The 13,335-nt window shown below is 38.4% G+C and overlaps 1 protein-coding gene across 5 annotated transcripts in view; it reads left to right on the forward strand.

The window, feature by feature from the left end:
* The window catches only part of ST3GAL6 (ST3 beta-galactoside alpha-2,3-sialyltransferase 6), a 52,866-nt gene that overhangs the window by 24,017 nt on the left and 15,514 nt on the right, over positions 1-13,335 (forward strand). For 4 of the 5 annotated variants that reach the window (XM_088140791.1, XM_088140788.1, XM_088140789.1 and 1 more), the window contains exons 2-4: positions 4,973-5,072; positions 8,699-8,758; positions 12,565-12,689. In XM_088140791.1, the coding sequence (XP_087996917.1) occupies positions 4,984-5,072; positions 8,699-8,758; positions 12,565-12,689 (274 nt within the window). In that variant the 5' untranslated portion in view covers positions 4,973-4,983. The remainder of the gene's footprint in view (positions 1-4,972; positions 5,073-8,698; positions 8,759-12,564; positions 12,690-13,335) is intronic. The other variant, XM_025165180.2, reaches the window with a different exon arrangement.

Consider the following 13,335-nt stretch of genomic DNA (forward strand, 5'->3'; position numbering starts at 1 on the left):
CTTTTAAAGCCATCTAAGGTAATAGTCATTACAGTTAATCATCTGATACATGAAGAAGTATTTTATCATTCCTGAACCAGTTCAGCAGTTTTCTCTATATTAATACCTCCTTAAAGGAGGCTATAAAACATGAGTGGCATGGTCTGTATTGCTATTTTAGGTTATGCTGACTCTGTTCATGTAGTCTGATATGGGTCTATGAACAGAATTCAGGCATAAGCTAAGTGTCTTATCATTTCATAACAAACAGAATTATTCTGGTATTGTTTACATGCATATTATTATTGCAAACCAATTGTGAGACTTCTGTTTCTTGCAAGTTGGCATAAGAAACATCCAGAACCTGAAAAAAATCAGCTGCTGTAGCTTTTGCAGCATTAATAACTTGTTAGGTATGCTAGAAGTGTCAGCCATCTTTTCACTCTTGCATCTCCTACAATTTTCTTCATAGAATAGGCACATGTTACATGTTTTCTTTTTTAAAAAATGATGTTGTTCTTCTACTCTCACATTTTAAGCCTATAGGCTTAAATATATAACAAATCTTATTTTACTCTTGAAAAAAAATAGAACTTACAGTAAATTCTTGCCAAATGTTCCTGGGATTCTTCAAACGGCAGTCATTCAAGATGATTTAATATTTAAGATGCCAAATATTATTTGGTGTACTACTGTATTTTTTTCTTCTTCTTCTCTTCTTCTTTCTTCTTCTTTTTAGTTTTTATTTAGGACTATTGCACAGTATTTTAACTGAGAGGAAAGGATAACATAATGTTCATCTATATATAAGTAGTTTATCTGTTGCCTTTCAAAGAAAACTAGAGGGCTGAATTTCCATACAGTGGGCACATTCACATAGAAAAACTAATTTGGATTCTGGAAAATCCCACTTCAGTTGAAATTAGCTATGTGCTAATTCACCATGGAATCTGAAATACCATAGGAGAATGGGAATATCACCATGGAGACCAAAGTTCTAGCAAATGTCAAGTGAGGTCTTCTGATGGACACAGAATTTGAACATTGTACTTTATGTCAAAAATTTGCTTACTATAAAAATAGTGTAGTAAATGAAAACTGGCTACATAATCAAACCAAGCCTGTAGTTAGTGAAATAAAAAGATATTTTGAATTCTATATCATATACATAAACCTACAGGCATGTTGAAGCTCCTTTTCTTTTACAATTCATTTTTAAATTTACTTTCAGGCTCCAAAGAAGCAGAAACCTGTAAGAAAACATAAGACATAGGCCATATTGATGTGATACGCGATACTACTTACCATATGTCCAAATCTGATTCATGCTTATGTGAGAGGCTATCAGTTTACAGTCTATATTGCTGATTGTTCCTGCTTAAACAGAACTCGCTTTTTAAAGGTTATGTTTCAGAGCATGTCATCAGACCTACTGTAAATTAAAACTGTTAGTTTAAATAGTCCTGCAGAAACAGAAGATAGAATACAAAAGCAGCTGCAAAAACAAGTTGTTCCTGCCACAGGTTTCTGCTGCTCTATTTTTATTCTCAGCTTCGAGATGCGTGGGGGCTTATTTTAGAAAACAAGGGTGATGGGGTAAAGATCATTTTCCCCATCTTACAAATAGCAGCTCTGACTCTGATCAAGCCATTGTGGAGTTTCTTCCTTCTTTTAAACATACTTAAAAAAAAAAAAAAAACCAGGAAGTGATGACCAAAGTTACTGGGATACTAACCAGAAGGAAAAGGAGTGGGTGGGTGGGGAGACTGCCATATGCTATCAGCCATAGTTTGCCGTGGTGTCTGGGGGCATTTGCTGGGCAAGGGCCTTAATCATGAGTATGCTCATGCTTCGTATGACATACAAAATTGTTTACTAACATCTTCCTTTACTAGGTTTAAAGCTTCTGGGTGGCTAATATCCAAATAATAAAACTAACAAAAGAACACTAATAACTTTAATATAACAATAATATAGAAGCAAAAGAAAACAAAGTACATATAGGGTGAAAAACAATCCAATTTAATCTCCAAGTGCTTTTTTCAAGAGCTTTATGAATAAAGATAGGAGTTGGGGAGGTATACAGATTTCAAGGTGCAGCATATTCCACACGAATGAGAAATGTCATAATATATAGGGCCACATTGTGCAGGGTATCAAGTACGCCTCTAGTTGTTCTCCTTCCTATTAAAGGACACAAAAATGACTCACAGCTGTTTGGGCTGTTAGTCCTGCTAGGCTATGACTGTCTTCCAAGTTGATGTGGCAGCTTGGAATGTCAAGCTGATTACCTTGCTGCTACCTAATCTGTTTAGCTGGAAGTGTAAAGGACTGAATCTGAGACTTTCTATAAGGCAAAGAACAAAACAGGGACCAAAGCAACTATAAAAGCATGGTGAGAAGGAAAAAAAAACCTGCTGACATATGCTTATCAAAGTCTGTTTTTATTCATTTGTCTCTCCATCCTCTGTGTTTATCGTGCTTATATTTTGGATTACTCCTTTCTTGAAGAAAAATAATAAACAGACCAACAGTCTTATTCCACTGAATGAAGGCCTACAGTATATGTAGAGCTTCAGAACTCCTGTGCTACAGGGAGATTAGTGGTTTTGTTTTACTGATAATCTGCTTTAAAATAATGTTCCTATAAAGAAGAAATCTTTGTTTTATGAATCATTGCTATCACATATCTTAAGTCGCTAAAAAAGCAAACATTTCAATGCTAGCAAGATGAAGAACTTTACCAAAGAGAACCACAACCGAAAAAAAAAATACTCTGGATGCATGTAATTGTGATGCGTATGCCTGTTTATGCACATGTGTGTTTATGTGTGTGTGTGTGTACATGCACAGTATAATTCAGTTTTCTGATTCTCCATGTTTGAGTCAGATTGATTGAATGATCTTCAAAGAACCAATAAAGGAGAAGGGATACTCTTAACTGTGCATTAAAGGTACAGGGGGGAGATTTTGGCTACACCTGACATCAACACCCATTGCCAGATGAATGCCCAGCAGTATGAAAGAGGGCCCTTTGGGCGCACGCTTTCACATGAAAGATGAAGCAGGACTCTCTTTTGTATGGAGGATTTTGCATGTATATACTGTAGTGTAAGGCACACCTTATAAATGTTCTAGCCCTGTGACTTCCTTGACATATATGATGATATTGCTCCATTCATTTCTGATAATCTTGCCAAGAAAACTTTAGGGACTAGTCCAGGGATTTGGTAGGAGTCAACGCATAAATAAACAGAAACGTAAAAGCACAAAGGGACTGTTTAAACCAGTTTGAGCTAATTTTTAAAAAAATATTAAAATCATCCTACATATTAGCTGAACACAGTGATTCCATCTAGCTAGAACTGTGAGACCTTGTTAAATCATTTAACAGAACTTTTCATATGCATTATTATTTAAAATACTTGGGTCGTAATACTTACTTTGCAAAGATTCTTACCCTTTTCTTAGATTAGATTAGATTAGAGTAAATTATCTTTAGAATAATGCATACAAAAATCAAGAATGCTATAAAAATGGTGAGTATGATACAATTTGGGCTGCTTGTGAGGATCAAGAAAAGGCATAATGATTAGATGGTTTGTGCTGATAGAAATAACATGGATTAATTAGTGGTAAGATATATTTTTTTAATTTGTATCTGTGTCTGTATTGGAGATAGTCAGACGTCACTTTCTGTTTCAGTTTTCTATCTATCTACACTGTTATAGTTTTTGTCTTTTTTCTTTTAGCTCTATCTTCTCTCTTTGCTGTACTTCCTGTTTTGTATTTTAATTGTATCTTGAAATACAATATAATAAAGTTCTTATTAAAAAAAAAAAAGGCAAGGCAGCGGCTGCAACTGAGCAGTTAAAGGCCCACCTCTTTTTTACATTGCAACATATGTAAAAGGGGCGGGGCCTTGATCACACAGTTACAGTGCTATCTTGACTTTTTTGAGACCCTCCCAGATATCCCTGAATCCTGAGAAATTTTCTAAGTGTTAACATTTTAAAGAAATAGCTCTAACAGAAAATGCTTAAATGCACAGAGTAAATAGAAATGTGGAAAAGTTGTATCTCTGTTAAAAGATGTCTGTGGACAGGTGGATCTGAAATGTGATAGTATGCTTTTAAGGCATCCTGTTGAATTGTTGATGTTCATTAGTATCTTATGGGCCTGAGTCAAGGAACCCTCCTGTTATAACTTCGTTACTTTGTGGAAGTAATATTTTGGACTTTTGAGAAAGGAAATCACCTTGGTTTCCTTGATCTTCTGTGTTTCAGGTAGCATTCAGTCTTCTTTTAATTAAGTTCCTCTTTCAAATTATGGTAAATAATAGTTTATCTGAAACGGATTAGCCATAAGTGTGATGGACAAGCAAACTATGCAAGATAGAAAGCCATCTTGATAGAATAGTATTCTGTACCCAACAACAGAATATGCTGAGCTGTGTTATCAACATGCTGTAATACTGTGTGTTTATGTAGGTATGTTTATTTCATAAACAAAAGTAATGAGGATGGGGGAGGACAACAATTTAAAATGACTGTTTAGCAAATCTAGAGACAAATTCCAAAGGGGGTTCTAAGAAGATACTGGACTATGTTTTTCAAGAGTATATTGTTACAAACGTTAATAGCCAGACAAGTAAAAAATACATAACAGATCAGCAGTTTGTTCAGGGTCATACCCTCCCCCCTCCAATTTGGGAAAATACACTTTTTTAAAAGTGTCTGATTAAGCACTTTAAAATCTGAATAAGTATAACTAATGACACAGTATAGTCATAATCAGAGAGTTAATAAGCCCCATTGTATATGGAAGCCCTATAGAGATAGAGATTATTTGCTTATGCTTGAAAATCTGAGAAAGGACTTACTCATCTAATAAATGACTGGTGAATAGTATAAATGGAGAGTTATTTTCTACTATACTCATACCCATAATTAACATTTAGTGATAAAAGCCTCATTTTGTACTTGTGTTTCAGGCCTTCCAGCCATGAGACGGATCTTATTCGTGATTCTCCTGGCTGCTGGAGTGATATATGTTGTATTACACAGCAACCTATGGAAGACCAACAGTGTGGGGTAATGTCAATATCTTCCTAGATAAGCAATTTTTTCCTTTGTCCTGACTATTTGTACATGTAGCTAAGCTATGTGAAAGACTTCTGCAGTCCTTGTGATATTCAGGAGCTAGAAAGCAAGTTGCTAAGTTTAGTAAAGAAAGCTTTTGGAAGGGTAGAACAAGAATGAAATGCAACTTGGTGCAGAATTACAGCTGTCCCGAGTTCTCATTGTTTTGCCACAGTGGGTTGTAGGCAGTAGATTTAGGGACTCAGCAGCAATGAACATGCAAATGAGAGGAAAGCTAAAATGATTTACTGAGTAAGTCAATGCAAAAGCAATAGCTCTAGTTAAGGAATGTCGTAAGGAAGAATGATACGGAGCTGAAAATAATTTAGATCCCTTCTGCTGCCAGGAACTCCTTTCTGAATGATACAACAGTGGACAAACTTCAAAGCTCATAGATGTTTAGCCCCTTCCAGGAGCAGATCAACACTCAAGTTCCATCTTTAGAATATTCCCATGCTCTTTATAGCATACAGCTTCACAGTTCTAACCAAGATACATGCATTCTGATGAGTGTTCTTTGTTTTCCACCGACTGGACACACCACAGTATAGAAGATAACTGTACAAAATACTTTATTGTATCACACACCTTTCCTGTTGCCCTGGGTTAACTCCACTCTCCTAGGCTTTGCAAGTTGATGTAGCCATGTAAATAAGTCTTTGATGGTTAGTCCTTATAACAAATAAAAGTCTTAAAGTTTGTAAAGTGGCACACAACCTTTGCCTCCCTCAAAAAGTTCTTGCACTTGTTGGGATGAGATGTTGCCTCAGCGTGGTTCCTCCTCTGGTTGCTACCACGCTCCAGGCCAAGCTTTAAGCCAAGTTTCAGACAAGAATAACATCACAATGGGCTGCTTATCATAGCTTGTGGTCCTGGCAGTTGACTGATAACTTTCTTGCTTGCCTGTAATAGTCATACTTTCCAGGCGTTGCTTCCTGCTTCCTTGTCTGCTTGTTGTCTTCTTCTTTTTCTCCTTCACACTCACACTTTTGTAGGCTAGGGGCCTGGGTGAAACTGCCTATGGACATCAGCACATCCGTAAAAATCCAGGGTGTGGCTCAATTAGTCAGGCAGCTGGAACGCCGGAGTGGATGCTTTTGTGCAAACCATGAGTGGGGAATGAATGAGTCCATCCCCTCTCAAGTTTCTGGGACTGTAAATTTTTACAGCCCTTTGGGAAAAAAGCATGAGCTTAGCCTTGGTGAATTGGGGGGTGGGAAGCGTTTCTGCCTTGCTGCAGCTGCTTTTCCCAAAGGCAGACAGCAACCCCAGTTTCATTCCCTCACAGTTGCTTACATTTGTTTATCAGGTGCTAGATAGTGCCAGTTCAGAGGTTCCCCTCCTTCTTGCAGGTGGCTGGCTTTGACAGGAGCACTTTTTAGAGATGAATGACATTTTATTCTTTATTTGATTTATATGGTTACCCAACTTGCAAAAGCAACTCTGAATGGCTTACTATTAGAAGCATAAAAATAAAGGAACTAAAAACAAAACACAATAAATGTCCAGAGTAACAATAACCAAGGCCAGCCATTGCATATTCCATTCAAGTTCTTCATTTCTAGGCAAGCTCATCCCACACACTGGCCAATGTCCAGAGGAAGAACCAGGTTTTCAGGGCCTTGTGGAATGCCAGCAGGGTTGGAACCATATGAATATCAGAAGGAATGTTCCATAGGGCAGGCACCGTGACAGAGAAGGCATGATTCCTGGGTCCCACCACGTGATACTGTTTTATAAAAGGAACCCAAACATGCCAGCCCTGCCAGATCTTACGGGATAAGCAGAGGCAATTGGAAACAGGAGGTCCCACAAATAACTCAGGCCTATGCCATGAAGAGTTTTATAGGTGATAACCAGACCCTTGAACTACACCCAGAAGCCTTTAGAGAGCTGGTGCATCCCCCAAAGTAGTAGTGTTACATGGGCGTACTGAAGTACACTCAGTGTATAAGATGGATTTGTGCAAAATTACATCTGTCCTGGTCAGGTTATACACTGGTAATCATCAGATTCTCTGGCACTGCCCCCCTGCCCAAGGGTGGCTGGGCCTATTAGATTGGTCCACCTTCAGCGACTGATGGTCCCAGATGGGTTCCAGAGGGAGCTGGGGGTTGTTCCTGATGGTCTGCTGCACAGTCCAACTGAGACCTCTTTCCTCCCATGGATCCCATCACTCTCTGTCATTTATGGAAGAGTTGAGGGAGATGAAATGGGAGAAAAGACATCTAGAGCATTGCTGGAGGTCAGTGAACAAATTCAAACAAATGCAGGTTAAAACTGCTATTAAGGCCTACCTTGTGGTGGTAAGAGCAGTGAAGCATCAGTATTTCTCCATCCTTATTGCACCCAGTGATAGCTGCCTGGTGGCCCTGTTTAACCTAAGCCCTCTTGGGTAGAGGAGACTCTGAGATTTACCTATACAGCTACGCAGAGAAATTGGCAAGGCATCTTTTGGACAAAATTGCTTGGATTCGTTCCCAGTTAGATGCAGCCTTGGTGCAGGTCCTGTGGAGATGCCTCGGGCATATTCTTGCCCTGTTATCTGGGAATGGTTTGAACCTGTTGAACCAAAGGAAGTGGACAGGGTCCTTATGACTCTGAGCTTGGCCGCCTGCTCATTAGATCCATGTCCCTCCTGGCTAGCTAAGGCTGCCCAGGAGGTGACATGCGGTTGAGTTCCGCTAGTGGTGAACTCTTCCTTTAGAGAGGGGGTTGTTCCTCTGCCTCTTAAAGAGGCATTGGTTCACCCCCTTTTCAAGAAGCCATCGCTAGATCATATCTTAATGGACCATTTTCATCCAGCATCCAACCTGCCTTTCTTAGGGAAGGTGGGGGATAAGGTGCAGCAGCTTCACCAGACTGTGGATGAAGCTGTCTAGGATCCACCCTTTCCCTAGGTTCAGAGGAGCATTTAAAGCCCAGCTTTTCCATCTGGCCAGGAGGAAGGCATGTTGTGAATGTTAGGATGCAGTGGTGGACCCATGACTTTATATATTTTTCCTTTGTCCCATTTGATGCTGTTGGGATTTTTTAATTATTCTGGGTTTATTTTTATTTGAGGGATTTTTTAAAATGAAGTTTTTTATCATTAACCTCTCAGGGAATGAGTAGCATGCAGGTATAATAAATAAATATTATAGTTCTAGTTGTAGCCTAATTGTAATTTTGTCAGTCTTTTAGGGCCATTGGATTATATGGCATATAAATAAATGCTTTTAAATAAACACTAGGGGTATTCAAAGAGAGGCTGGATGGTTATCTGTTACCGATGCTCTAGCAAATCCTGCCCTGAGCAGAAGGCTGGAATAAATAAAGTTCTTTCCAACTTGATGATTCTTTAATTCTAGGTATATATTTTTTCCTACTGGGATCACTGTTAGGCATACTTGGTAACCTAGGAGAAACAAGCAGTATTGTTTGTATCTGGCAAATGACTATTTACATTTTACCAAGGGAATGGTCTATTTCTAAGAAGCATTAGCAAGTTTAACTGACTTTATATAGATAAAATGGCCTCTTTTTACTACCTTCTGTCAGTCTGTTTTAATACAATCTCATTTCTTTTCTTCTTTTAGATTGTCCCCTCTGGACAGAAAAGTTTGCATTTTCAAAACCAATGTTTCCTCTTTCATGAAGTAAGTAAGAAAAGAAAGTGGTGGAGTTTAGTTAGTGATAGGGTTACATTCCCAAAGGAACAAGCTCAGAATCTAAGAACACTCTTGACATTTGTCAATGATTGTCCAGACTGACGTCAGGTACTCACTATAACCCTTATAAAATCAGAGAGAGCTTAGATTCAGTTATCCAGTAATCAAGACTAATCCAAAGGCATGGCAGTTTAAAATTCTAGAGTCTAGATTACTATAATCTAGAAAAATTGATGTAGCAATATCAGCTGAACTGTGCCATACCTGCACAAATCTAATATTGACAGAGAATATCTTGCAGGAACAGGGGCAAGAATCTCTTGTCAGTAGAAAGAAGGTTTGAATATGTAACTGCTAGGTTTGACTTCTGACTTCTACTAGTACAAATGTTTTTACATCATCAAACTCTTCTCACCCATAGGAGTGTATTTTTACTTTGTTTTTGTAACTGGTAACTTTGTTTTTGCATTTCCAAAATGCAAAAAGCTGTATTGTTGAGTTGTATGTATGAATACTGTTCATGCTTGCATTCGTCATTAATAATCTTCTCAAGTGATGCTGTCCCAAAGGAATGCTTGGTTTCACTTGTGAAAAATAGCATTTTAAAGCATGTGCTGCCAGCATGGCTGTCCATAGAACTTGCTATTTTCATCAGAATGAATGAAACCAGCATTGCAGCTTCATAAGCAAGCTTTGTCCCTTTCATACATGTGTGTTGTGTCATGATGCAGATACAGAAGCGGTGGGATTTGTGTCACAATTTTATCATTCTGCCCCTCTTGCCCCTCACCATATGCCAGTGGCTACCAGAAAACAACTTTTACATGAACACAGAATAGTTATATAAGTGCAAGTTCAATTTAGTGTAATGGAAGTTATTTTCTGTAATGAATAACATACAGTAGGAAGCTGTCTCCTTGACTAGGGTATTGATCATCTAGTATCAAAAATGACTGATAGGAACTCTCAGAATTTCAGGCACCAGATCTTTTCTGTCTTTCCTGGAGATGTGGGAGATCGAATGTTAACCTTTCTGCGTACAAAGCAAATGCTCTATTTTTACTATTGAGCCTGATTGTAAGATCATGTTTTATTTATTTATTTATTATTAAACTTGTATGCCGCCCATCTCCCCCAACGGGTGACTCTGGGTGGCTCACAATAACAAAAAAGAACAAACACACCAATCCCTCCAACAGTGACTAAAATCCATAAATAATTAAAATACAAACATACATTAAAAATGTCCTAAACCCCCCCCCCTGTATATTTTAGCACTAAAACCTTCAAGATGCTGGGGGGGGGGCCAAAACCCATCACCCCACCAGCCATCTCCACAGGTGTGAGCTCCCATCCAGCCCCCGGGCCTTCTGGCAGAGCCAGGATTTAACCCCTTTTCTGAAGGCCATGAGGGAGGGGGCACACCGGACCTCGGGAGGCAAGATGTTCCATAGGGCGGGAGCCACAGCAGAAAAGGCCCTCTGCCTAGACCCCACCAATCAGAATTCCTTAACCGGTGGGGTCTGCAACCTGCCCCTTCTGCTGGACCGAGTGGGGCGGGCTGAAACAACCGGGGCGAGACGGTTCCTTAGATAACCTGGTCCTGTGCCATGAAGGGCTTTAAAGGTGATGACCAACACCTTGAATTGGACCCGGAAACAAACTGGCAACCAATGCAGCTCACGCAACAGCGGTGTTATATGTGCCCTCTTAGGGGCATTGAGAACTGTCCGCATCGCCACATTCTGCACCAGCTGTAGCTTCCGGATACTCTTCAAGGGTGGCCCCATGTGGAGTGCATTGCAGTAGTCCAATCCGGAGGTGACCAGGGCATGGGTGACCGTGCGGAGGGCCTGGGATGTTCTGATGTTCTGGGATAGGGGCTTCTACTTCATGTTACTTAAAGTGGTTGTGTCATCTCCCATTGTCTATATTGCTATGACTGTACTGAAATATTTATAGAGGTTTCATTTTTAAATGAATTTGATTTTTCATAGAAAAAAGATGATACATTAAATGCAGATCTAATATAAGATGCATAATTGTAGCCTGGTTATATAATGTGAGAAAAGCCTTTCTCATTCAGCAGGGAAGAAATCCTAAATTGCAAATATGTGTCAAGTCACTGTGAAATCAGAAATATGGGAGGGTAGTTTGGTAGGCAAATTTTGCCATTGTTCCATTAGCAGCAGCAAAAGTCATGATGATAGGCTAGCAGGGAGGGGCAGCATCCTGAAAGAGAATATGACGTCAGAGGTAGAGAATCAATTTCAGGGGAGAAATTCTAATTCAAGAGGAAAAGATACCCCATAGTCACCTTAGGGGTGTGTATAGGGGTGTATATTAAGAAATCTGATGAAATGTAAATTTCTAAATATTTCTATGATTTTGCGAACTGAATTTTGCAAAATAAAAGAAGTCTTAATACTGAGAGACTAACACTGCAAAAAGACCCACCACATTAGTCATGAAGCCAGCTGGCTGAACTTGGGCAAGCCATTTGCCATTGCCTTCTTGCTGATTTTGCCAAGTAACTGCAGACACTAGTCCAGGCAGTCATAATGAGTCAATACTGACTCAAAAGTGTGCATATATGTATATATATTAGCAGAGGGTCAGAAATAAAATGCCTACTCTGGTTAGATTATTATGGATATATTTCACATTATACACCTGAGGAAGTGGACAAGCTGCTTGTGTGGACGAAGTGTAGAGCATCCCATTTGCTTCATGCATGAGTCCCTTTGTCTTGAAATCTGAGATAATGCCTAATTTGTACAATTGAACTGAACATTTATTACCCAGGATCTAGTATACTATTTTTGAGCAAATTCTTAGAGCAGGTAGTATCTTCTCAGTACAAAGCAGTTTCAAAATAGATTGTTTATTTGAATCCATTCCAGATTTCATAGAACAAAAATAGTTCTAGTGCCATGAAGGTTGATTCTGTTGATTCTCCTAGATCTTTCATTAGTCCTTCTGTACTTTCTCTTTTTCTGGGAGAGAGGATTAGAAGATAGAGGGCACTGAAAGTATGTTATCCTGAATCTTCATAGAGAAGCTATGATACAGGACTCAGTAGGATTTTTCAACAACCTGTTTAGTCCTACCCAGAGATGCTGGGATTTTTGAACCATGGATACTGGAAATTTTTCTAAGATTCTTTTACAGAAGTAACCCCACATGGTGTCCCAACTCAATCAATCAACTAAACAATAGAATTAATATATAATAATTAAATTAATACCTTTCTGAAGTTATCTTTATTTTTAATAAATTCCTGATGGAAATCGTTTATTTTAGTCTTTGTCTCTGATTAGTGGGCTATTTCCAACTAGTATGACTTTTGTTTGATTAGCAATGGAGGCTGCCCCCAACTTTCTTTTTTCTGTTTTGAGGATTATATTTCTTCTTTGACCTGGGTTTTTGAATATGCACGTTCAAATGTCTACATGAGGGACTACTTCATTATACTGAGATCAATCAACTTAGGGAGCCCTGCCCTCTTACTCCATCAAGTTTCATTAAAGGATATGGATACCAGAAATATGGCCTTTTCAATTGCCATCTTATATTTCTGGAATAGATCTCTTAAAATATGTATGTGTTCTTACAGAAAACCTTAATTTTGTTGTTGTTACTTCAGTATGTTTATTTATGTGTTATGTGTGCCAGTTATCTATTGCAATTGCTCTCTCTCTTTTTGGTTGTTTAATTATATTAACAATTTTATTGGCAAGAATAGATTGTCTGAAAAACAGAGTGTAAAATGACTACATAAATAAAAATAGTAGGTATTTTTCCCTTCTCTTTAGGTTGGATAATTTCTGTCCTTTCTTGTGCAAAACTAATTTTTTTGATATATCTGCAATCCGTGGAAGTAATGAGTTTGAACTACCTTATGGAATAAAGCATGCAGGTAAGTAAGTGTTGGTGTGAGCAGCATATGGTTAAGGTTCAGTTATGAAAGATGTGCATTTCATTTTTATTAAGTGGTATAGTGTTTTCAGAAGTGTTGCTGCTTAGACTTAGAATGATACAAAATTAAGGATATGCTTTGGCAGTAAAATTAGAAGATGCATAATCTGATTTCCTATACTCTCTTCATTTGTGATATTGAATAAGGCCTTCTATCTGTATATACTGGGCATAAAGTCATGTTTCTGAACAAGACCATTACTTCAACATTGAAAACTTGCACATATTCGGGGCAGCTCTTGCAGTTCTATAATAAATGCTTTTACTATAAATATTTGAGCAGCAGTTGTTGTGAAGGGGCAAAATGTTTAGAACATGCTCAGTCTAATTGTGGTTATGTGTTTAGGAACATAATTAAATATCTTTGTAAATAGAGAATATTCTGCCTCTAGACATGTCTTTTATATGACATGTAGGGAACTGCCTCAGCATCACATTCCTGATTGTTGAATGTGGTGCTTAAGTCCTGCTCTCAAGCCATGTTCATGCAGACACCTGGATTAAGGTAGGCTTATTTTTTGTTAGCTCTAGAATTCCAAAAAAAGTTCTTTCACAGAGCTCTGTTCTGCATGCACTTTAGCTTAACA

Source organism: Python bivittatus, unplaced genomic scaffold, assembly GCF_059951505.1.
Source record: "Python bivittatus isolate LINGU-HERP-01145 unplaced genomic scaffold, Pbiv_v1 ctg000340_np1212, whole genome shotgun sequence".
In the NCBI taxonomy this organism is placed as follows: Eukaryota; Metazoa; Chordata; class Lepidosauria; order Squamata; family Pythonidae; genus Python; species Python bivittatus.